This window comes from Pungitius pungitius, chromosome 14 (assembly GCF_949316345.1).
Source record: "Pungitius pungitius chromosome 14, fPunPun2.1, whole genome shotgun sequence".
Classification (NCBI taxonomy): Eukaryota; Metazoa; Chordata; class Actinopteri; order Perciformes; family Gasterosteidae; genus Pungitius; species Pungitius pungitius.
Genome location: NC_084913.1, coordinates 7,735,340 through 7,760,524, shown reverse-complemented (window position 1 = coordinate 7,760,524; position 25,185 = coordinate 7,735,340). Strand labels below are relative to the sequence as shown.

At 46.4% G+C, this 25,185-nt stretch overlaps 1 protein-coding gene across 2 annotated transcripts; it reads left to right on the top strand.

Annotated features, from left to right (window-relative positions):
* The first annotated feature begins 394 nt into the window (after window positions 1-394).
* Window positions 395-23,409, top strand: rnf144aa (ring finger protein 144aa). Of its 2 annotated transcripts, none has more exons than XM_037486066.2 (8): window positions 395-817; window positions 12,664-12,814; window positions 13,734-13,838; window positions 14,615-14,675; window positions 15,999-16,215; window positions 17,291-17,438; window positions 17,824-17,913; window positions 19,816-23,409. In XM_037486066.2, exons 2-8 carry the CDS (start codon window positions 12,680-12,682, stop codon window positions 19,945-19,947), a joined length of 888 nt encoding a protein of 295 aa, XP_037341963.1. In that variant the 5' UTR covers window positions 395-817; window positions 12,664-12,679; the 3' UTR covers window positions 19,948-23,409. The 2 variants fall into 2 exon arrangements, with proteins under 2 accessions (XP_037341963.1, XP_037341965.1); XM_037486068.2 differs by lacking the exon at window positions 395-817 and adding an exon at window positions 12,262-12,513.
* Window positions 23,410-25,185: the final 1,776 nt, after the last annotated feature.

The window sequence follows — 25,185 nt, the reverse complement described above, 5'->3', positions numbered from 1 at the left end:
TGTATTGCATCAGGGATGTATTTTATTTCCAGGTTCTTGACGTCCGGAATAATATCTGACCCTGTAAGTAAAGTGTGCAAACTGAAATTGCTGTGTGGCTTTGTACCACCAGAGGGAAACCCCCTGAAATAAAAAATAATAATAAAAAAAGACACCTGCGGTATCCCTCCAGCAGGAGGCGCCCTCGTTAATGAAAAGGCGGACGGCGTTAAAGCTGCAGCAGACGGGAAACCTCTCGCGAACAAATGGCGTCCCTCCAGCACGGAGCAGCTGATCCCTGAGCGAGCGCGAGCGCCGGAGAGGTAAACACGCCGCCCCCCGGATTTCTTTCTTCTCTTTTTTTTTTTTGCAATGAGATAGCCCCCACCCACCCCCCACCACCCCCACCACCACCACAACCCACCTTTTGCGTTACGCAGCAACTCGTGTAACGGCAGCGGACAGCGGACGTTGGCGCACTCATCCGCTAATCGACATCTCCCGAACCGCCGCCCCCCCCCTCCTCCTGCGGTGTGCAAAATAACCCCGCTTTCGGAGAGCGGCGGCGCGTGCCCCTGGTCTCGCGCGCGCTGTGGGCGACGGTAGCGGGTCAAATGTTTCCACGCCGACGATGGAGGGACACGTAATGAACAGGAGCATCACCCCCACGGAGACGACGTCCTCCTCCTCCTCTTCCTCCGCCTGACTGCTCGGTCGCTTCCTCGCTGATTCCAATTCAGAAGATCATCTCCCCAACGTTATTTTTTTTTAAATTGTATTATTATTTTGACTATTCCCGAGGTTTCACCATCCAGACGACGTTATCCCACAAAGCCAGGTAAGGCTCTCGCTGTTAACCTCATCACGGGGGGGGGGGGGGGGCGCTCTGTCACATTTATTCTGCTGCCGCATTCATTTATTTTTTCCCCATTTTTGCCATTTTTTCTACACCTGCATTTTGACTCGGAGACAAACCAGCTATTATTATTATTATTAATAACAATATTATTGTGCAAACCGTAATGACCGTAAACAGGGAGTGATTAGATGACATGACACTGGCTGCAGGTAGCTGCTTCAGAATGACAGGAAGTGTGTGTGTGTGTGTGTGTGTGTGTGTGTGTTTGCCACTACTGGCTGTGATTGTTTCCCACAATGAAGAGAGTTTGTGTAATCGTTGTTTCCCACAGTCAGACATGGTGCCACAGTTGCACAAAAGCTGCACAGTGTTGCTTCTGAACTCCACGCACAACATTCTCAGAACGGATGGCTCCGACTCCAACTTTGAAAAGGTCACACAGTGTTCTGCTTTTTCCATTTTTTTAAAAAGAAGCGGGTCCTCTCCTTGGGCTACAGTCAGATTATAGGCGATTAGGACCAGGCTACTAAACGGAGCTCTCCTCCGTGCAGTTGTTTCCTGTGTGTGTGTGTGTGTGTCCTACATGTACACAGGGTTCTCCTCTCTTTCCCTTTCCCCCCTCTAAGCAAGCTGACATGTTTGTATTTTCACTATCATTTTCAGTTAAGAACGCTACATTATCACCTCCATCCTGTAAAGTCCATCCTTCCACATGTCAATATTTGGAGAAAAAAAAGTTCAAAACCTTGGCTTTTGAGATACCTGTCATCGTGATCCCTCTTTTATTTCATACTTCTAGCCATATCACAGGAGCCACTTAGAATAACTTTCATTCCCTCACACATTTAGGGAATGTTGTACGATCCTCCAGGAATTGGAGTGGCATGCCGGCGATGTCAGTGATGTGCTTTTTATTATTTATTTTACTCTCGCCCCATCAAGCCACTGCTGTGCTGCTGCTGCTGCAGATTTGTTCAAAACAAGAGGACGGCGGCCTCGTAACGAAGCAGTAACACATGTGACCGTGCTCCGCTCTCTGGGGGGGGGGGGGGGGCGGATGAGTTTATCGGAGATGAGTTTACTTAAGAGCGAGAGGGAATGAAGTAATGATGCCCTGAACTCTGTGTACTATTCCTGTACAGAGGGAGTACCGGTCAAAAATACACACGCGCATGAACGTATATGTAGAAACGCGTATATATCTATATATATATATACAGATATATACTGTACGTTTCTCGGGGCATGGGAAGTGCACTTTACCCCGACTAGGAGGGGACGGGACGGTATTCTGCTGCGCTGTGAAAGCCTCACAAAGCGCGCCTCGTGTCTAGCTCGAGTCCTTTCATGGGGGCTGCCTGACCTTGGCGTCGCCGCGCACTGAAACACGCCACTGCGATGTGAAGAAGTACAGTGGATACCAACGAGCATGCCCGCTGATTACGTTGTTGTGATGATAAGGCCCCTATTGGAAACACAACGCAAGTCTGGGAATACATTCCGGAGCTTGATCCGGGGTATCTCATTTCGCATCCTGTCGCGATCCCACCGGTGTGTCTGGAGAAAACGGCCTTTTTGAGGGTTTTTCCGGCCTACAGGAGCTCTAACTTTCCTGTACATATTGCACACCTGCACCCCAATGGTCAGGAGACGAGTCAAGCTGAGACACGGTTGACCTAGAAATGCGACACCCCCCCCCACCCGAGTTTGGTTTAAACGCACTCAACCAGTAATCACGACTCGGATCGGCGTCAGCGCCTCGTTCTCGGACCGGGTTTCTCCGAAGTGAGGAGGCCGGCGCAATGCGGAATTTGAACCGGTCCATTCCCAAAGACACCAATCTGTCTCCGTCATGCAGGACATTGACTGCAGGCTTTGTTGAACCGCTCCCTTTTAATATCTGACATCTTGGCGTAATCTGACTCCTGGGGGGGGGGGGTCTGTCGTTGTGCAGCACGCCTGCCAAGGGTTGTGCGACATGTACAAACGCTGTTTCAGCAGGGTTTTTTTCAGTCTTCGAGGGCGGGGTCGCTTCCCAGGTAAACCCGTGTGTGTGCGAGTGCGGTTGAGGGGAGGCCGGAGTACGTGGCAGACACTCAGTCGACCAATGAGATCATTTGATGGTTTGAACAGCTGCTGAACCGCTCCGCTGCTGCAGCGCTGCGTTGCGGCCCGCAATCTAGCCGGTAAGGCCCCCCCCCGTGCTCCTTGAACTGCTCTCGTTGGCTCCGCTTTATCAGGACTGCGAGGGTTGGTAAAGAGAGACGCTGTTATGCAATAAGCGCTCCACAGATTCTCCAAGATTTAGGATTTCAGGATTGTGTAAATTGCAGCATGCGAGAGTGTCATTTTAGACAAAGAGCGAAGGGAGTGAGCGTCATCGCGACAATCCAGTTTGGCCCTCTTTTGTGCTCATGATTAAATGTTCACTTTCCTCAGGCCTTGGGGAATTTTTTTTTCATTTTATTTTCCACCGATTGAGTAAACACATACTTTGAATGATTCATAGTCTCAAGCACCATCCACCCGGCGGCCTAATGAGGGCCACGGCACACAGATTACAAACAGATGCCAATGCAACTCTGTATACATTTTATTTGGTGGCAGATTTTACGGACTCCTGCAGAAAACGGCCCGAAAACACATGATGCCACATATCGTTACGGCGCGCGATTTCCGGTACGGCTATAATGCCTACATTTTCAGTTCCCATTTTGGCATCCGTCCCACACATTCACACTGCAAGGGGTTCTATGTAATGAGACTTATTTAAGGAAGGAATCTGCTGTTGGAGTGAGCAGTTTTTCCACCCACAGTAGCCTCAATGTGCAATAGACCGATAACAAATGATGCTTCAACTTCATCACCGGGGTAAAACTCTCTCTCCGGCTCAACTGGGAATGCGCCGACCCTCTGTTCTCACTGTGTCTGTCTCTATCGCTGACGCTCCCGCCTACACATAAAGAGCAGCAGAATAAACACCGTCATGAACACCGTCAGCTGCTGAAAGTTATTCTGTGGAAATCTCCAACTGGAGTCGAAGAAGATGAGTCAGGAGTCAGGCCGGGGATCTGGGAGGCGCTCCTTTTCTGAGCCAAAAGCTGGTGGAACCTGGCGCGTGGTGAGGATGAGAAGTACTGACCGATGCTTGGAACACGGTACCGATACCCGAGATGCCTTATATCAAGAATCCTCCATTAACAAAACGAGTTGTAATCATTGAGACTTCCATCCTGGTTGATTTTTTTTGTGCCAACGCCGGTTGTTACGGTAACGGCAAGTGGGGGTTTAACATGAGATCAAATACTGCTCTATCTGCCACTTTGTCATGTGTGTGTTGAGCAACTTCTGCTTAGCAAGCAGCCAAACAAACTCTGTCTTTTATAAATAAGGCAGTCCGAGACGACGAGGATCTGGTTACAGCTGCGTGGATTTTCCCCACGCGGCATCCTGAGCGCAGGGGAGCTGGTCCCCTCGCCGGGTGGTGCGAGGAGCTACAGCATTAAAGATCGCTCTCGGGACGACTGTAGGTGAAAAAGGGGGTTCCCTGCTGGTAACACGGTGAACCCTTGTGTGATGTGTCATCATGCACTAAAACTCCAGTTGTAAACCCACGGCTCACTTTGCCTTCATCACCGTTCGCTCTTTGAGTTTTTGGCGTGCAGTGTCACGGCCCGCGTCATCCCTGTGGTCCCTCGGCCTTATGTCCCAAAAATGAAAGTGAGCACCAGACTGCACTGTATGAATGGAGATTATTGTATGTGATGGCCAAGGCTTGCCGATACAGGTTGCCATTGGCTGCCCATTCTTGGCCTATACTTGCTCAGAGTTTAAAAGAATATAACATGGTGAAAAGCCCTACTGGCCCCCGAAAGTGAATGCATTTTTTAGATTTGTCGCGATATTTTAACGTCGCTGTTACATTCAGCACACTGCACGTGGCAAAAATCGCTGGTGTGTTTACACTTGTGCACACGGGCATCTGTTCTCGACTGTGTGGTGAAAAGTTTTGACTAAACCTGTGACAAAGAACCAGATGAATGTCAACAAGAAACCAAGAGGAAATCTGGGAATCTCCCTGCAGACGATTACACTGCAGAGCACGTGAAACACATGTTCATTATTAAGCTGACATATAATAATAATATTAGGTGACTGAAAATGGCGGTTTTACATTTTCAAACTAAAAGCTGACCAGTGTTAACTCCTGTTGTCTATAACTGGGGTGTGGATTCTCTAAGAAGGCCAAGCAACCAGGGAATTGTACACGACGTATCAATCAAGTAATCAAATGAATCTGAAAAGATGATGAGATGGATGTTGACTTTTCTACAGCCCGTTGATGTGGAATGACGAAACGGGGCGAGATCTCTCTCTTCGGAGGGTTTCCTCTCCGCACTTTTAGTGGGTCGACACCCTTTCGCACATAGCTACGACGGGCCCAACAACAGGACGCCAGCGCATTTCCTTTGACAGTTTTTTTTGGCTTCCTGCGTCCCATTCTCCTGCCACGGGGCTCGGGGACGGGGTTTGTTCTACAAGGCAGCAGCTCACCAAACAGCAGAGATGTGGGCGGAGGGCAGAACAATAAAGCGAGAGCCACAATGTGCTGCTGTGGCAATATTTATTTCTATATATATATATATATATATATAAACACACACGACTTTAGAGAACCCTCTTTGGAAGACGGCGTGTCGGGAGTCTCCACGGAGACCGAAGGAACCCGAGGTCCTGTGACGAGGGCACGAGGCACATTGTTGAGCATTTGTTGTGTCTGCAGCTGACCCCAAACTCGGCCATTTACTCAAATTGCTTGTGAATTGTTTTCCCCGCCGCCCGGTGAGAGCGTGACCGAGCCCTGGGGTCAGCACTCTGAGGGCCTCTCTGTTGGAGCGGCTCTCGCCTGGCGGGACCATGAACACTCTATTGTCCAGCGGAGTGGACGGCCCCGGCTCGCTGCTCATACGTCGCCGTCACCTTCCAGTGGAGCGACAAAAAACTGTCGGGTGTAAGATTGCATCACGTAAGTGTCTCTCCACCAGTGCTATGCAATCGCTTTTAAAGTGAGGTAACAACTGCACGCAACGTTCTTACATTTCCTTTGATCCCGCCTATGGGTAAAGTAGTTGAATTCTCCCCATTCGTGCGTATCGTATGTGGTAAAGCTGATGAACATAAAAAGTGGAGACATGGCATCAGGCGGTGGATGTTCCACCCCCTCATGTCATGTAAAAGAAGTCTGCTGCCGAAGCAATACTTTGATTCAAAACATTTCAATCCCGTTCAATCATTCAAATTCAGATGAGAATTTCTCAAGCTTGACCGCATTTTAATTAATGTGTTGCTAATTAACTGAAAGTAGAGATTGCATTAGTTCAAAATCAGCGAAATGTCTCATTTATCATCCGTTCTGACAAAAAGTTTAGAGTTTTGGAAAACGTCTGGGTTTGGCAGTTTGATTGTGTTTGGGATGGAAGCAGCGAGGGAATGCCGCTTGCAGTAAACTTCTTCCAATGAGAAACTGAATATATTTCCCACGATGACGCACAACGAGAGCAGTTAAAGCCAAACAATGCTTTATTGCCGTCTCATGGTGTTGGAAAATGAATGGCTTGTGCGCGTGTTCCAGAGATTTTGCATCTACTAATACACTATGTGTAACTTGTGGAGATAAATAGTTTGTGTGCTTAATGGGACGGTTCTCTTCAATCTGGTTATAGTGTGCACGTGAACCCAATAATAGGAAAAGCCTCGATGCCTGTCGCCTTCACTTAGCCTGCAGGTGGTGTGTCGGGCCGTTCTTGTGTCTTTTTCTTGTTTTGTATATTCTTTGCTAGACTCTGACTCAACTGTATGTTGTCACCCCTCGTTTCGGCGCACGAAGCCCTGAACAATAAGACTTTGTCGGAAAAAGACGCCTCTCGCCTCAGTCACCAGTGTCTTGCTCCGTCACCGAGTCGGCCATCTTTCTCGTGTAATCGGAGCGGCAGCGGCCTCCTCCGGGTGCTGAGGCCTCATCCGGAGCTGTGGAAAAGAAGAGAAGAAAACATTGGTGTTTATTAGAAGTTAACATCACGTGGCTTGCGTTCGCTGGCTCTTTTCCTTTTTTTGCCTCATTTCACTCGATTTTGCATCATCTCTTCGATGTTTCCTTCTCCTTTTTGATTTTATGTCCCAACTTCTGTTTTTTGTCTTCGATACTTCTCTTTCATCTTTCCAGTTTCCACCGCTCAGCGGCATTAACGCCGAGAGACCTTTTATCTCGTCTGACTTTATAGTGCTAAACGCGTTGGAGCGGTCTCGGTTTACTCTGCCTGTTGAGTCAGTCGGAGTCACTACGACTTTTAAACCTGTTCAACCTGCAAATTCACTGCAGATTTGCCATTTCCTGGAATTTGGATGTGCCATCAAGAGCGTAAACTGGTCCTCGAGGACACACCATGCATGTTCACATCTCCCTCTGTTATACGGCGTAGTAAGTCCGATATGATCATCTTTAATCCTGTTAAGCAACAGATGTGCAAAAGATGACGCCTGGTGCGCTGGATCACAAGAAACACATTTGGCATGACTGAGGAAATGAAAAAAGAAGTTGATTTAGCTCTTCTCCGGGCTGTTTACTGACGTCCTCGCAATCAGCAAGCCCAGCTTTAAGAAAATACAAACCAGCTGCAGAGCAATCACTGCCGCTGCAGTAACCGTATACGCTGCCTAGAGAGGGGACAGTCAGCTCCCAGTGCAGCACAGAAATGGCAGGAGACCAAGTAGGCATCAGAGAGGTTTTTTTGTTCTACATGCAGGAACACTATCAGCACCTGTCTGTCCCACACTGCGAAACGGACCTCGACAAACACACAAACACACACACACACAGAGAGCTTCTCCACGCCCACTGGCAAAACCCAAATACATTGAGTCCACTGTGTAACTCCTCGGGGCATGAGAGAAAACGAGGCCTTTCACCACTCCAGGCTAGTCTCTTACCACCCCCCCCCCCCTCCATTTCAAGGACAGACGGAGACCGTCCCCAAATGCAGCCCCCCTGTCACCTTTCACATTCTGTCATCGAGTCGTCTCCAAATGCACGGCCCTTCAGCGTGTGCTGCGGGGTTGTGGGTGTGGGTTGGTGGACGGCGTACGTGGGCCATGGCTTCGTGTTGTATGGTCCCACATACACCGTGACCCACATTCTGCCTGAACTCATGCTAGAAATAGACACTGTCGTCATTTAGCAATGCGATTTTTCCATGTCTCACATTCATTTTATGTTGATGGTGCAGCAGTTACATTTCCGAAGGACATGCACTATGTGGTTTTGTGTTTGTATATTTATCGGTAGGTGATTCATTGAATTAATTACTTTGACTTGATTGATTCCATCAATGGACTTACTTATTACTGTATGGGATGTACATTCCCACAGATCGGTTTCCACTCATTGACCTCTTTCTATAGTTACCCTTGGCAAGGTGGCATGATGGCAGTCCTTTTTGTGTTTGTCTCCTAGTGAGGAGGCGCATCAGCAGGGCCTTACTCAAAGTTTTACTGCAGTGCTTCCTGCACGATGTAGAGGATTTAAGGATAACAGTGGTGTGATTAAGTTGCTGTCTAACGTGGGTGTAATTTGTACTCCACGTCGGTCCTATTGTGTATTTACCAAACATGCTTTCATGTTGTCACCAGGAATGCAACGCAGACGCTATGCAATCATGTTAATACTGGGTGAACATAATAATACTCACTGACACAATGAAAAGAATAAAAGGATCACATTTATGACCCAGTAAAGCACTGTAATGTTTTGCTTCAAATTTGACTCAAAGACAATAAACTTTAACGTTTGAACTTATTCTTGTCATCCGGAAAGCAGTTTAAATAAGCTGATTCTGATTGTTTTTTTAAATGTTATTATTGGGTGGGAGCTGAACCTGTAGTGTAGTAATGTCATTATCACAGACATCTATTTTCTCATAGAGGAAAATCTGTTATTTTCTCTTCTTCGTCACGTGGCAGGCGATGATTCCTTATTTCCCCCCCACTCCTACTGAGGGAATGGGATCATTTGCGTCAGTCTGCGGTACGCTTCTGTCCATCTGCTCTCTTTGGGACAGCTTCCACATCCAGGTGACGAGAAGTGACCGCAGGCGGTAAACCAGGGACCAGGGATTCTGGGAAAATGGACAAAAGTGACACATTGCTGCTGTCCATTCTCTCTCTCTCTCTCTCGCTCTCTCTCTATCTCTGTCTTTCTCTTGCTCTTCACTTGGTGTTCCTCCCTTTCCCTGCAGCAGTGACATAAGTGAGAGTTAAAGGACCTTCTACTTGGCCATTGAGAGCAGGGAGTAATGTCAGGAACGAACAGGGAGGGGAGAAGCAGACGGCAGGATCCCTAAGTGCCTGTTCCAGATTCTGAGCTCACTCCTATACTTATACTATATACTATATATATATATTGTGCTGAATGATGTCACAGCTGCATATCCAGGGAGCAAGATTGCGGCTGTGTGCCAGACAGACATGTTGACAGGAGTCTAAACTTGAGATTAGATTAGCTGTCACTCATGAAGCCCGTCGGAAACAGAGATCGGTGGAATCAGCGGGTCTCGTGTGCCATCTTTTCACTGCAATTATTCCGCTGCAGCAAACGAGGACGCGATCAAACCGTCTACCGTTTTGGCTAGTCACCAGATTTAAGATCATCCGCATAATCTCAGGCCTCTTTCCAGAGGCGGCTCTGCCTTCTTCTCCAGCCCGGTCCTCGGTCTCCTCTTTGGCGCGTCTGATTGGTCGGCAGCGCGGCGTTTGGCGGCTTTGTGTGCGTGCCGATGGACCGATCGTCTGCCAGTGGCAAAGAATGGGTGAGAGAAACGTGACAGCTGTTAGCAGCTTTACTCCACACCAGCCATAGGTGAGGTATATAAATAGAGGCTTACGCAATGCATTGGGACATTATATAATTACAGATCAGGCGAAAATGGAGTGCTGAAATATTGTTAGCCCCTTATATTCCTCCATTTTTTTTCTTCTTCTCACTGATCTCCCTGCTCTGCAGGAGCATTGCAATGTAGAGCGAACACACCGGCGCATCGAGAGCACTTAGTTGAGTTTAGTTCCTCTTGAATGAAGCCCGCGTGGCTCTGCAGCGTGAGGCTTCATCTGGTGTCTCTGTCTATGGCAACGGCAAAACACTACTGGTTAGGATGTTAAAAAATGCTTCCTAGTTAGAAAGGAATATCAATCTGTCTGGAAAACTAGATTTTTTCAACGTTTTAGCGACTGGAACCTGACTTCTTCGGACGTTTTCAAGTGGTAGCCTTTGATTTAGAACGGTGTGGAAAAAAGTCTTACATTTTCAATGATTAAAAAATGCATTATCTGCACTCTAGCCATCACTACTCGTGTTGACGAGAAGTGTTTGAACAGTTTTAGAACGGCTCGTGGCAGTTTGACCTCTCATGCATGATCCATAACAAACCTCTCTTTTGCCTCTCCAGAGAAGTTCTCCTTCATGACCATTTGTGCCCAGTTATGCAAGTGAGTTGGTGTGTGTGTGTGTGTGTGTGTGTGTGCGCGCACCCCTTTGTCTCTTGGTGATGGAGCCATTACTGCATAAGTGCTGCTATAGCTGCAGCAGCGGAGAGTGGAGCCCCTTCAGACGTGGTGACCACGGCTCAGGGTGGATGTTTGACTCTTGACTCCCTCTCTCTCTGACGTTCTCTGATCGTACCAGTTTCAGGAGCATAGTATCCTGGAGGGCTACATTTCCACACGAGAGAGGGCTGCACACGTTGTGCCATTGCTTCGGAATATAATGTGTTTGTGTGTGTGTGTTTCTGAGCGATAATGGAACAACTTGTTAATAATGCAGCACAGGGATGGCACTGCACCACCTTTTCTCATGAAAACTCATCTTCCCTTTCGTTGCGCTCTCAACTCCCACATGGAGACATATAAAGAAACACTCATTTCAGTCCTCATGGAACAGCTGTTGTGGGCAAGTCCTCGGCTCTATATCTGAGGTGTTGATGAGGTTTCTAAGCCCTCCCTTTTGGTATTCGTCCTGCGTCTCCTTTTCGTGTCCGTGTTGATAAAAAAAGCTTTGACTCATGATGACATTCGATTGGCTGTTGCGTCTGTGACCTTTCACTTGTATCCCTTCACTCGCGCTTCATGTCACTGTTTCATTGCTTGAGTTACCTCTTCCACGGGATACCGTGCTCCACACTCCCCAGGGGGCCATGTTTTTAAGTCCCCGGCTTCCTTTGTGAAAACAAATTGCCATTTATGCTTTTGTGTACGAGACCAGCACCTTTTTCACGACAGAGCTTCCTCGCCACCCTGTGCTTTCTGCTCGACATGATGGTTGCTGAATAGATGGAAGAATGCCAGTCGATTTAAATGAGTCAGACATGAGCCGCATTGAATTTCTTTCCCACTTGTTGTACTCTCTCCTCCGTCCACCTGCTCGACGCTATGAAAGGATGCGAAGGAGGAGGAATTTGAGGGAACAGATCTCATCGAACGGCACACGTTTTCCCTCTGAGTGAATCACCTACTGGAGAGGGGGGGGTGCACGGTGGGAGCCGCTGAGAAATGGACTTGCTGCAGCTTTGTCTCTGTCTTCGTGTCAAACACCACCTGTGGCGGGAGGCGTTACCTGCCCCAGCCTCCGTCCATCGGTACCACGTTCTCCACGTTTCTCTCGCCAGGAGGCATCAAAAGGAGAATTAACTTACCTAGTTACCATCCTACTAATGGCCTACTTTAAAAAAGGGCATTGACATGAATGCTCGGAGAAACGAGATGGAGACGTGTGCCGTTGTTACACCACCTCGCACCAAAGGGTGCAGCCGAGGCATCTGTGCGTGGAAATTCCCGCCGCTCGAGAGAGTGATCGGCTATTTACTCCTCTTTGAAAGGCTAAATGTGTCGTTCAGGGCAGTATGAAGCAGATGTCGTGTGTCTGCCGCACCAGAACACACTGTCTCTCTTTTTGTTCTCTCCACTCCGCCTCTCAGGGTGAACACAAATAAAAACAACCTCTCCGTATCTCGCCTGTGAACAGCCGAGCGCGCCGGGGCCAGGGAAAGTAAGCCGATCCCTCCCTGTCACCGCTCCAATGCCACGCTCCTCTCCCTCCGGTCTGTTGCCCCCTTCCCGTCTCCCAAAATCCTCCCTCGGCCGGTTGCTAAGCAGCGTGGAGGGGGGGGGGGGGCTGGGGCGGACTGTGTTGACGTTGTGTGCTCGGTACCACTTCCTGTAAGCAGCCGAGTGGGTGCTCTTCGCTCTCAGCTGCAGAGGGAAGGAGAGTGAGACGAGACGTCCTAAAATAACCCTCTCCGACTATCACAAAAGAGACGGGATGACGCACGGGGAAGGGAAAAAAAAGGTGTTATTTCATCCAAGTGAAAATTTCACAAGTAGCTGAGATGGTTGATAGCTCCACAAGTTTGAGGTTTTTTTTCTTTGCCAGAGCAATGTGCGACGCAGAGCTGGTGCCACTCTGCAAATACCCGGTGTGTGTGTGTGTGTGTGTGCACCCACACAGAACACAACTCGCCATGGATTTTTAGCCTATGCTCCTGCCGTCATGCTCGTCGTGTCACAAGAAATAAAGCACAGCTTGGACTGTGGATTCATTATCTAGACCGACGCAGACAAAACTGAGCCACGTGAGTTTGCACTTTAAAGATTTTCTTTGTCGTCGCCAGAATTTCGAGAATTAACCAACCAACCACTTTGTTCACTAAATCCCAGGATGCATTTGGCTTCATTAACCGTGGCGCTCTGTCTCTTCCCCCCCCCCACCATTTTTTTTTCAGCTGTGAGGCGGTGAAGATGACCACGGCGCGGTACCGTCCCACCTGGGAGCTGGCCGTGGACCCCCTGGTCTCATGTAAGCTGTGCCTTGGAGAGTTCCCATTGGAGCAGATGACCACAATCACACATTGCCAATGTGTCTTCTGTACACTGGTGAGCAGTTCCCTTACGATATTTTTAAGCAGAATGATGACGTAAGTGGGTTATGCAATGTCTTAGATTTGACTTTTTTTTAACTGAGGAATGAGCTCAATATTCTTTAAAAAGCAGAAGTGGCAAAATGTATGTTTTGCAAGTATTTTCAGGAGTAATCGTAATAAGCCATAGAGAGAAACAGTGATGCTGTATGAAAAGGCCGCTGCAGAGCAATAGTAACACCCACCACCTGTCAGAGCTTAACCAATCCACTCCATAAATGAGTAAATATTGTCTGAGAATGTCCACTACAAATAGAAAACACTTCCCAGAACAGAGTCTGGGCGGTGGCCATCTTTTTCAAAGTTTATTAAGCACAGTTTGTTCCACCGATGTCAGCAACAATATAACTACAAAGACTGCCTTCGTCTCGCATGAGCTGCTTTTTTTCGTGATATGTGATACTGAAATTCCTAACGTGATTAAAATAATACAAAACAAAAAACCCTTGATGTGAAAATAGTTACTGAATACTGAAGTGACATTTTTGTTTCAAAAAGGATCATTAAAAGCTAATAGTTCAATGCTTCAAAAGTTTGAAAAGCTACAGTTATTTAATATAATTTGATTACCTTGATACATCGCAGACACACAGCAACCAACTTAAGCATTCACACCGTGTTGTTTCTTGACATGTTGCAATGTTGTGATATTCACTCCTGTGAACGCTCTGTTCCACCAACTCCTGAGGGAAATACCTTGCTCTTTAGCTCTTGAGTGCTCCATTTCCCTTAGTTAGCCTTTTCCATGAGGCGACAGACAGAGATCACAATCATGAGCGCACAGTCTTTTTTTGGGGGGGGGGGTCCTTAGTCAATCAGATTGGACATTGAACATGTCCAGTGCTTAATTCCTGTTTGTCTGTTTTTTCCCTCAGTGCCTGAAGCAGTATGTGGAACTCCTGATTAAAGAAGGCCTTGAAACCGCGATCAGCTGTCCTGACTCTGCCTGTCCCAAAAGAGGACACTTGCAGGAAAATGAGGTATTGGTAACCTTTAGTTTAACCTGCTCTCTGGGTGATGACTGATGATAATTCTCCAATAGACTGGACGTCATCGCTGCAGCAATATACTCATGCCATTTTATCACTTCCAAGTCGCTTTTCATTTTCACCCAGCAATGTACATCATTTTGCGTGACATTATGTACGAATGTAGCACGTGTTTAGTAGTAGCTCCTCTCCCTCCCGCACATAACGTCACGTGCAGGTTGACGCCGTGTGGTATTTATAACACGCACACCTGCTCAATCCTCCACCTGCCATTGTCCTCATTCCATCGTAATGATGAGCTGAGGTCGATCTGAGAGGCGGTGGATGCACTCTCCGGCTCTCTCACCGGGTCTCGGGGGCCCACAGGCACAGCGCGCCACAGCCTTATGCTGCTAATCAATCAGTGTCACCGGCCCTTAATGGAAGCCCGGCTCCTCCTGCCACTCAGGCAAAGAATGCCGTATGCTGCTCCTTGACAAAGCGTGAATGATCATTTCATTGCCTGATAAATGTTGGCGTTTGACCTTGAGAGGAGCCGACATACCTTCTGGCATCTTTATCCTCCTTTTCCATCTGACTTTAAAAAAAAATTTAATAAAAAAAAAAAATTGTAAGCAAGTAGTAAGTTCTGATTTGATAGAAATGTGATTATTACATTGTTCTGGAAATCACGTTTGCATACTGACTCTATGATTGCTTCGTTCTATAAATATGCGCGATGACTCGCTGATTCACTTCCCCAATTCTGGTCTCCTCTCTCCCTGTAGATTGAGTCCATGGTGGCCACGGAGGTCATGCAGAAATACAAGAAGCTTCAGTTTGAAAGGGGTGAGTCAATGAGAGAGCAGCCCGTCGGTGCCGTGTCCAGCGTGTCTCAGTGGGTGGTGCGTAGGCAATGACTTTCAATTGCACACTCACGTGGACTCTGTGCTTCTCCGAGGATACTGACTTTGATTGTGACACATAAAAGGGCTGGCGACAATCCCGTCATGTGAGTGAGGCCGAACCGCTGCTCCCTCTCTCTGGAATCAATCTTTTTCTCCCCTTTTTTGCTGTGGAATTATGCGACAGGGTTTCTGTGGGAAAAGAAAAGATCTATCGACGCTTGTTTTCTCAGTAGACTTCCAGTTTTGCCAATTTTAGCACTGATCAGCAGGCCGCAGCTTTAGAAGTGATTCTCAATTTTCCCATCTGACAGCAAAAATGATGGTTCAAAAACCACAAGTTCTCATACAGGCTTGAGTTCTCAGGCCTTTAGTCTGATTTCTACTTTAGTTTTCTGACCCTGACATTCTCATTAAAAGGTCACTTTTGCTTCCCTCAAAGATCCACAAAAGGGACAGATTCTAATTGTATTGGTTCAGCTCTGTTTGCATAGCAAGATATCCGTTTTATTTATGTATGCAACGCCTCCCGTTCACACTGTTTGTAGAGTTACATTTTAAACCCAAATGGGAAAAGGCTTCCATGTCCCTGCTGGAAAGATATTCCGTCCACGTTGCTCCATGCTGTCAACGAAGACACACTAATCAGTAATATAAGTAGTATTCTCTCTACCGGAGAGAAAGCAGTAACCAAGCCGAGCTATCACTATTTGATGATTGTCGCTCTGCAGGTTCTCCACACATGCACAAGCGGATCTCTCCCTGCAAAATAAATGCATGGACACGGAGCAGGGGTCCTGTGAATGAACACAAACCTTTAGAAATAGTTGGTGATGCTGCCTGCCTGGATAAGAGCAGTCAGCCGTCTCATCAATGTCCCAGTCCAGTCAGGCAGAACCGTTGCTGTAACCATTCCATATTTCACCGACTGGGCCACGAGTGCATGAGGAATTTGTGCTCGGGAGTCCCTGGCAGAGAAGGAAGGGGGAGGAGGGAGAGGCGACAAGAGCATCACACCACGAAATTAAAACGGGAGAAGCGCAAACGCACATCTCTTTCACACGTATACAAAAGAGTTTGTTAAAGTCCATCATGGATGCAGCCAGCCAAGTCAAGTTTGTATAAAGCAATTTTCCAACATAAGCAGGTAGATTATTAAGATCACGAAGGTGTGTGTACATAAGCAGATAGAACCATTTCTTAGTGACTGTGGCCCTTTTAGGACGGCTTCTGTCCGTGACGCTGGTACTTTGTTCTGTCCCACCAGAGGTGCTGCTGGACCCGTGCCGGACGTGGTGCCCTTCCTCGACCTGCCAGGCCGTGTGCCAACTAAAGGAGGTGGATTCTCCTGCGCTGCCCCAGCTGGTCCAGTGCGCCGTATGTGCCCTCGAGTTCTGCTCGGCCTGCAAATCCAACTGGCACCCCGGACAGGCCTGCCAGGAGAACAACCTGCCCATCGCCTCCTTCCTGCCAGGAGAAAACAGGTACTGCCCGTTATGTTTAAAAGTGTCACACACCAACGACATCCATTCCAGTTCTGGTTTGTCTCAATGTTCTTACTACCTTCAAACCTTAATAAATGAGTAAATAGCACATCGTCTCGTTTTGCCGTGTGGTGACATGGCTACAAAGTCTCTGCAGATGTAATCCCTCAAAATGATGTTTACCTGCTCCAAATCCACACATCCTGTTCAGCTCCCCTGACTGCAGGACTGAACCAGTGCTCTTAATATACGGCACAATTCATTTCCACTTTATTCCTTAATGTAGACTGACAGCTTTCCTGGCTGGCTGTTTTGCAGCAACTGCTCCATTGAGCATCAGCCAGGGCTCTAGCACCAATGAATAGGCAGACATTGAACAATAGGCTGAAACTAAACTGCTGCAAAGCCGTCTGGGGTGAGCTTATTGCTCCTTTTTAAGGGATACGGGATCTACCTGTCGGCTTAGAAGAGGGCTGCCTGGAGACATTTGCGGCTAGCTTTTTTTCTTAGTGATATCCTCTTACTCTGGAAATGTCATTAGCTCCTCACAGCTTTCCTCTATCTGCACAGGTTCAGGGCCAAGCTCAGAGGCCACGGTGGAGGGAGAGAGGATTAACAGGTCTACTCTTAGCTTTAAGGAGCCTCTGCGCTTGAACTACACCTGTTCACCTAAAGGCTGTTTTTAAAAGCTGCATTCTGAGTCTTGTTTGCAGTATGACTTTCCTTTCAGTAACCGGTAATTAATAGCCTTGTTAGTCGTCCTAGAATAGCCCGCAGAATGCGAGCTGCACCTGCTCGCCTCCGGACTTCTGGCATCTGGCACTGACCCAGGAGGAATAGATAGAGACACGCTGCCACCGATCGGAGGGAAGAATACGAGTGTGTGGAGGCCGTTCAATGCTGCTCAAAGTGGCGGACTCCTAAACAAAAGATGCCCGTGGTTTCACAGAATCATGTCACGCAAAAGATTGTAAAGACTAATCGCTGCATTAAACCAATCCTATCTGCAGTGCTTTTTGTAATTTGGGATTTGTTTTGGAGTATAGAAAGTCACCCGTGCCTCGTTTCTTCCTAGCTCCTTCTATAAGAACGAGGAGGATGAAGCGCCCATCAAGCGCTGTCCTAAATGTAAAGTCTACATCGAGAGGGACGAGGGCTGCGCACAGATGATGTGCAAGAACTGCAAACACGCCTTCTGCTGGTACTGTCTGGAGTCCCTGGATGTGAGTTGGTTCTTTATCATTTCCTTATTTCTTGATGTTCAATGCAATAGCACAAATCGCAATGTGTTAATGTTGCAGTGCTTGAGTGTGCACAATGTGAATGACATCATTGGTGTCCATGTGCCAGAAATTGCTTTTATTATCAGGAACCCGTAGAGAAGTAAATGAGATGTTTTTTGTTTTTTATAAAAACTTGGACAGGCGTGACCTATCAGCCATATTGTGTTATGCAATCATAATTGAGTGAGCACAGGCAACTGGACGAAAAACAGATATTTAAAACCAATTTCCTGTGTGTGTTTCAGACCGTTAATCATCATTCTTTAACTGAACTGTGTGTGCGTGCGTGTGTGTGTGTGTGTGTGTGTGTGTGTGTGTGTGACAGGACGACTTCCTCCTGATCCACTATGACAAAGGGCCCTGTCGGAACAAACTGGGCCACTCCAGGGCGTCTGTTATCTGGCACAGAACACAGGTGAAAAACCCATCTTCCTCCCCTCTTTCTCACTCACTCACTCGGGGCTCCCTCCCTTAAAGAACTCTGCGGCATGTGGCCATAAACGTGCTTCCTGGTTCTGCCTCTCTCTCTCTCTCTCTCTCTCTCTCTCTGGCTGACACACTGGCATTCAGTGATGCACTAGGAATATCCTTGCAGCACAACAGGAAAGGGAGAGCTTGATCCGCATGCAGTGTTCAAAGTGCCTCGTGGTCACCGTCCTGCTGTTTTCAACTAAGCCGATTATGTACACCTTTCACTTAAAAGAAAAAAGCTTTCCATAAGCAAAGAATCCCTTCTGTAGCAATAGGTTACCGTATTAAATGACAAATTACACACAGAGGATTTGGTAGGACATATAGTTTCCCACATGGCGAACGGTGGATTACACATGATCAGGATTAAATCTGACACGTGTTTGAAGTCTTTGACATTAGCCGACTCCGATTTTTCCATTTTCCAAATGTATTATCTCTCCCAAACCCAATAACCTATTCATGGGGCGGTCCGTCCCCTGTCCAACATACTTGTTATTTTGTCAACATTAGCAAACACACTGGCATCTGTTGCCCAGTGGGGCAGACTGAATCATATAATTACAGTTCAGCTGGTAGTCAACTATAGCTTTACTGCTCTGTGTGTGTGTGTGTGTGTGTGTGTATTTTTCTCTCTCCTGCCCTCCTCCTTTCACTCTTCGTCTTCTTAACATCTGAAAAGCCTCCCTTCTGAATACCAAACATTCCAAGGCAGACATATCTCTTAAAAACAACATGTCTTGAACATGCAAACATCATGTGAGGCTCTCAATCCGAGCCCGTTGTGCTCCGAATCTGCAGCACAACCTGTTTACCGAGGGTCAGAAGCATAGTTGGTGTGTTCTTATAGAACTGGCAGGAACCTGCTTGCAAAAAGATAACCCGAAAAAAGGCGTCTTCCTTCTCTGATGATGGGAGGAAAAACATGGAGCTATTATAAGTCACTGTGGCATGTGACTGCATGTTACGTATCATTACTTTGACTCAACGGTGTCTGGCTCCCCCATGTGGTCAATCTACTACCTTGCCGTGCTCCTAACGGTAAAAAAAAAAAGAAAACCCAAGATAATGTTTGCATTCTTACATGATTTGTTATTGTGTTAATATTTGTGCAAAGCACTGTGTGTCCACTTCCCAGATTGTGCAATGCAGCATTCCAAAGTGTTGATGCTGGGACAGATAACCAGTAAAGGCTTAACAATTAGGTCACAATATGTGGAAGATCCTTAGAAACACTGTGTAACAGCATCCACCACAAATATCAATAGCAAACAGCAAGTAAACACACAATATAAAGTACCTAAAAACCTGTAAACATCTCTTACATCTTCATGAACATGGCTGTAAGCAAGAGAATTTCCCCATTATTTAAAACGCCCATCTCGTCCTCCTATCAAGTCCAGGAAGGGAAAACTCCCTTTTCACCGTGCACCACAACATTTTCTCTCCAGTTCCTTTTAAGCTGTTCAAAATGCTCTAAAGCAGTAGAACAAGAGGCTTTGTCCATTACTGTTTATTCAATTACAAGGGTGTGTAGTATGAGTGTGTAGAATCAAAGTACAAAACGTAATGTATATCCTGCTGATTGTTAAAAACACCTTGAATTGTGGATTGAAAAGAAAAATGTGCTGAAAACATTTTTACGAGGGTATTGAGCGCCATCTGTTGGCCAAGTCACAGTATTGCATTTCATTGGCGGGCTTCAAGGCAAAAGCTTTAGCATTTCAAATGATTTGTGTTCTAGCAAGATGATGCTGATCAAGTGTACCCGAATCCTACATGCACATGCTACTGTATGTTTCAGTGTTGCATTTACGTACTGATTTGTCCCGATGCTTTTCTGCAGGTTGTGGGGATCTTTGCCGGCTTCGGCCTGCTCTTGCTGGTGGCCTCCCCCTTCCTCCTTCTGGCCACGCCCATCGTCCTCTGCTGCAAGTGCAAGTGCAGCAAAGGGGACGACGACCCATTGCCGACCTAAGGTCGCCATCAAAGCTGCAACGAAGAGCCGCTTCATAGATGGGCCATGTTTCGTTATCCTTTTCACACCTTTTCACGTTCTTCTTCTGCCACCAGCTTTGAGTGCTTTATTTTATTTTTTATTCTTCAAGGGGGTGGGGAGGGCTGATCCCGCAACAACCCCCTGGCCTCCCGCCCCGCTGTGCCCCTGCTTCGGCATCCGTCGCTCTGCATGAGAGAGAGGCATGGTAGAAAAGCAATGCTGCACCTGCACCCGAGCAGAGGGGCTGGGTCACAGGAGGTCGGACTTGCGCGAGGGCCCGGCCGCGTCGCTTGGGGCCGCTTGGGGGACGCGGAGGCAGTCCGGGCCTGCTCCGAGGGGTCCGTGGTTGCGGGTGACCGTGGTTACCACAAAAAGGAAAAGCGCCAAGAGTCCTAGATAAGAAAGGCTCTTCTTCCTGTATGGACAATATAATGCAGGAGCCGCTTCAGAAAGAACATTTTACTCTATCGCTCCGTTTTGTCCGTTTTAGTTTGTTCGTCGTAGGCAACAGAAGCTTCTTTTCCCTCGCCACCGCACTATGTAGCTCTACAGAGTCAGCCCGTAGCAACAGAGTCACACCGCGAATGTCGGGGTGTTCACTCGACTTGCACACAAGTGAGGTGGAGACGGGAGGCTTGTTGTCTCACAGCTCAATGTATAGCACGTCCTCTTGATGATGTCAATGTTTTCTAATCTGTTGCTTTCACTAGAACTGTGCTCAGAGTAGTGTCCGTGTTGTGTTTTGAGTGTAAGGTACACTTATTAAGAAGGGGATTGCCACTCAAACCTAAAAAACCCTAATAATCGGTGGATATGAAGACTAGTTTTTCCATTTCTCCAAATTCACTTTCTTTGTCACACCTTTTTCTCTTCAAAGACAGGAGAGAATCGTTGTTTAGAGAATCATTGTTTACGAAAGAAGTCCAGAGATTTTCCAAATTGAGTGGTGCTCCCCCTTAGATTCAACATGAATTTATAGTCTAAAGGTATCTTTGTCTCCACATGTTGTGGAAACATTTTAATACAGCAAAAGATGTCACTTCTGTAAGTCTCACTCCCCCAAGTGGTGGATTAACCAAATGGATATGAAAAGCCTTATATTGAGAATAGCCAACATCAGGCAATTCCCCCTGTGCATTAAGAAGAGGTCAAGTAAAATAATCCCAGGGAAAGCATGTTGTCAGTAAATCCCTTTATATTCAGATGATTCTATGATGTCATCTATGTGCTAAACTGTTAATCACCAAACTTTAAGAAAAACAAATGCCCTAAACTGGTGTTTCATGTGACCTCCGGCCTGTACTTCCAAGCCTTTTTGAGCAGGAGAGCTGCTTCTTCACAAATAATCTGAAACCTAACTCATGCCATATCTCCTTTTCTTAGAGGCTTGACAAATACCCGCCCAAATGGCAAACTTGCATATGTTAGATATAGTGTCTGTTATGTTTTCTTCTGTTGGTAGTCAGACCTAATAACCAGCAGCTATTGTCTGTAAGTGGCATGAGAAAAGTCTAAAGTCACTGATGGAGTTGCTCTATTTAATATCACTTTATCTATGCAAGTTTGTGCATTTGCATTCTGAGAAGGCTATTGATTGGTCATGATTAACTGTATACCTAAAGAAGAAGAATAAGAAGTATCCAGTGTAAGCTGCAGAATGTCACCACATATCGTTGCTTTTATTTAATCATGGAGTTATTCAGAAACTATCCATTTGATTTCCTCATGTTTTTTTGCTACATCTAAAGTCTGTGAGCTTTAGAACTGGCGCGGAGTGAGTACATTTGTTGTTCATTGATAGCTTCACAGAAAGAGGGAACTGTTTTACCTTTGTTCAGTCATATCATTTTTTGTTAACATGCATAGCCTTTTGAATAAACAATGTGTTACTACTTACTTCTAGTGTAAAAGAGTTTCTGTAGCAATTGCCTCACAAGTGTGGCCGCCAAATGTTCATGGTAGCTAATCTAAAATAAACCTGGATAATCTGCAACTCCCTCTAGTCCGCAAAACTGTACCCTAATCCTAATTATCAGGAGCCTTTTTGACATTTTGGCGATCCTACCAATAGACCGCTGACCCCATTTAGTTTTTCATTACGGTCATTTGATATCAACGGCAGCCCAATATTTCTATTTCCAATATTTGAATTTTGGTGCTTTGTTCCAAAAAAATAAATAAAATAAAAAGCTAACTTCTTCAAGATAATTTTCATGACAATAGTGCCAAGCAGATTTTCTGGAAGGAATAAGGAAAAAAAGCTGCCCCACTGTATGTGCTTTTTGACCATGTATTTGTAATGTAGTACCAGTTTTTACAGGGTGGAAAAACTATTTCAATGCTTCTTTGTGTAAACGCTGCAAAGTCTTTGGGTTTCATTGTTTGGCCTGTTGATATGTCCCGTGATTCGTGTGGTACGGTGCCTCCTTTGTGTAACTGAGGAGTTTTAGCAGCTGGACTCAATGTCTCCCCAATGGAAACGTCACAAATGAAAGTTTGCTACTGCACTGTTTCAAAGAGCTTCACTAGTTAATCTCACCAGGGCTCTGATACCACCACAACATTCATTCAAACACAAAACCATCAACAAGCTCCTGAGCAGGCGCAAATGATGTGGAGTCTAAATAACGTCTTGGCCACTTCCGTTCATTTTCTTTTTTTTTTCCTTTTCCTTTTCCTGTGATTGCTGGCAACACTGAACAGGTGGATACTTCATTATGCAACAAACATAAAAAGGGCCTAACAGCAAACATTAGGATCACTGCAGTGTGTCGCCGCATATTGTCTGGTACCCTGGATGCTTGGCGGGGCTCACTGTGGATACCTAACAATTTAACCACTTCTCATGAAACGTCAGCCGCGGTGTTTGAAGGCGACAGTTGGACCGACTCAAAGGTTCGCTTCTATGAGAAGAAGCAAGTCCCCCAAATCTACTTTGCAACGAACCTTAACATCAAGCGTCGGGTTGTGTTTTAAAATTTGTTCTGTCGAGATGAAGCTGCATGATTTTACTCTGACATACATGTTAATTACAATATTGTAGCCTTTAAAGTTTTGGAATTGGTCAGCTGTCTGGGTTCAAAAAACATATTTTGTGGTTTAGCAATTTTATAAGAGGGGACAAACTCTATTCATCGCGTTGGCTTATTGTCTTTTTTTTTTAACACACCTGTTTTATATCATACTTTTTGGTATTTAAATTTTCATTTTTTAAGAGCGGATTTCTTCACGCCTCATTTGTCAGCTAATGTGCTCGTTACACCAGATGTATGTGTGTCTCAAGTTTGGGTATTAGTTGAACGTTAATTGGCGATACACGGATTTCAACATTGTAAAATGGCATCATTTGGAACAGTTCTGTACAGTTCTGACGTCTCACTATATCCACAGTTCTACTAACACTGTGACACCAGGTATTAAAATGGTTGTAGTTTTTTGTCATTGTGATCTCTTTATTCAAGTTATTCCAGTTTGTTGAAATATTCATGTGAAAAACAAAAGTCTTAAGCTATGTGATATGCTGAATCTGGTGTTGAAAATGTATAGTTCTAATGAAATGAGTCAGTATAGCATGGAGAAAAAGAAGTAAACCATGGCATGTTAAAAGGGAAATTATGATATTATGCTATTACAATTTAGTTTGTCAAAAAATATTATTGTATATTCTGTCAATGCAAGACATAGTATGCTACATGGAAGTTATGGTCATAATCTCTTTTTTTTTAAAAGGTGTTAAAAAAGCCCTTAGTATGTGGAAAATTACTTTTTCAAATATTCCTGAGCAGCTCCCCTGCCGTCCCCCACGTGTCGAACTGAGGGAACAGTTGTCGGCTGGGCCACAGACCGGAGACACAGGTCACCTGGCAGAGGGGTGACATGCTAGTGGACAGCAAGCTGCCAGGGTACCGACGGGGAATTACCCTTGAGGGAGGCAAGCTGTAAGCAAACAGACCTGAAAGCAGGGCTCCAAAAAGCTAGGTGGTGACGAGCGAGGTGTATCGACTGGTTTCAGAGAATATGGAGGGCTACCTGGGCCATGGCGAGGGCAGTGGCGGGTTAAATAGTACAGCATGTCATTTTCCCCTTCTAGGTTCCCTGAGCAATGACCTTTCACAGAAAACGCTCACTTCATCCCATCTCTGTTGTATGTGCGTCAGGCGTCTTTTGTTCATATTCATGGAGGCCCGTCTGTTCCATTGCAGCCCCGTGTGTTCATCAGACACGTGTCGGCCCTTTGTTAAGGTCTGCCAAAGAACAGGTCGTTCTCTTCCCCCTCTTTTTCGCTTTTTGTGTCCTCTTCCTGCCAGATGCTGGATCGGGAGGATTAACAAGACAACCCTGAAAATGAAAGTGCAAACGCTCGGTGATGCATCATCCCTCACCAGCTGTTCTCTCTTTGGAAGTCTCTCCACCAATCACCGGGCAGGACCACAGGAAGTTGCCATCTGTGGGCATGATGGTGACAGAGTTGGCGGTTTCGGCGTTGAAGTTGATGTGTTATCTGCTCCAAACTGAGCATGAATCAGGGCTGAAGAGAGGAGGGGAGGGTGGGTGGGAGGGGGCTGGAACAGAAATGGAGAGACGGACAGAGAGGCCAGCAGGAGTGTGCTGCCGACAGGACAAAAGTGAGGAGGAGAAGGATGAGAAGATAAGAGATGAGGCCTTTGAAAACACTTCTTAAATCAGCTGTAATACTAAAACATGTTGCAGATATTAAGGCAAGTCTTTTTGGACCGATGCCTTCATCGTACTCAGATTCGTTAGCATTGACAGCTGGGACAGAGGCCTTTTAGCACGTGCAGGAATCCTGGAGGTAAATTCTCACGAGCACTGTGTCGCGTAATGAGCAGAACTCATTAGTTGAGTTGCAAGTAACGTGATGCTAATGGTACATTTGTTTGCCAGAAGAGGGAACTAGAGAGCTGTTAAAACCTCTCCGCCTTTTTGTCAATCATCAAGTGCCCACACGGACAACCGAGAGACACAAAGTCCCCGGCGCGACATCATTTGAAGGCCCAGGGTCAAATGTCGGGATTCGCTCTGTATGCTATTGGTTGGCTCGTGTGTCACTGAGGGGCCGTCTTCAGCCCTGTACTCAGCAACTTTCTGTCTTCTGTTCCACCCGAGCATCGCTGTCCATTCGAGCGGCGTCTCTGACATGTTGGCCCCTGCGGACGGCAAGATACAAGTAAACACACATTGACATTCTAATCTAAA

Coding starts and splice junctions, on each gene's coding strand:
- rnf144aa (XM_037486066.2), top strand. CDS start 12,680: ATGACCACGGCGCGGTACCGTCCCACCTGGGAGCTGGCCGTGGACCCC. Junction 17,439..17,823: donor ACTGTCTGGAGTCCCTGGAT/GTGAGTTGGTTC, acceptor TGTGTGTGACAG/GACGACTTCCTCCTGATCCA. Junction 17,914..19,815: donor TTATCTGGCACAGAACACAG/GTGAAAAACCCA, acceptor GCTTTTCTGCAG/GTTGTGGGGATCTTTGCCGG.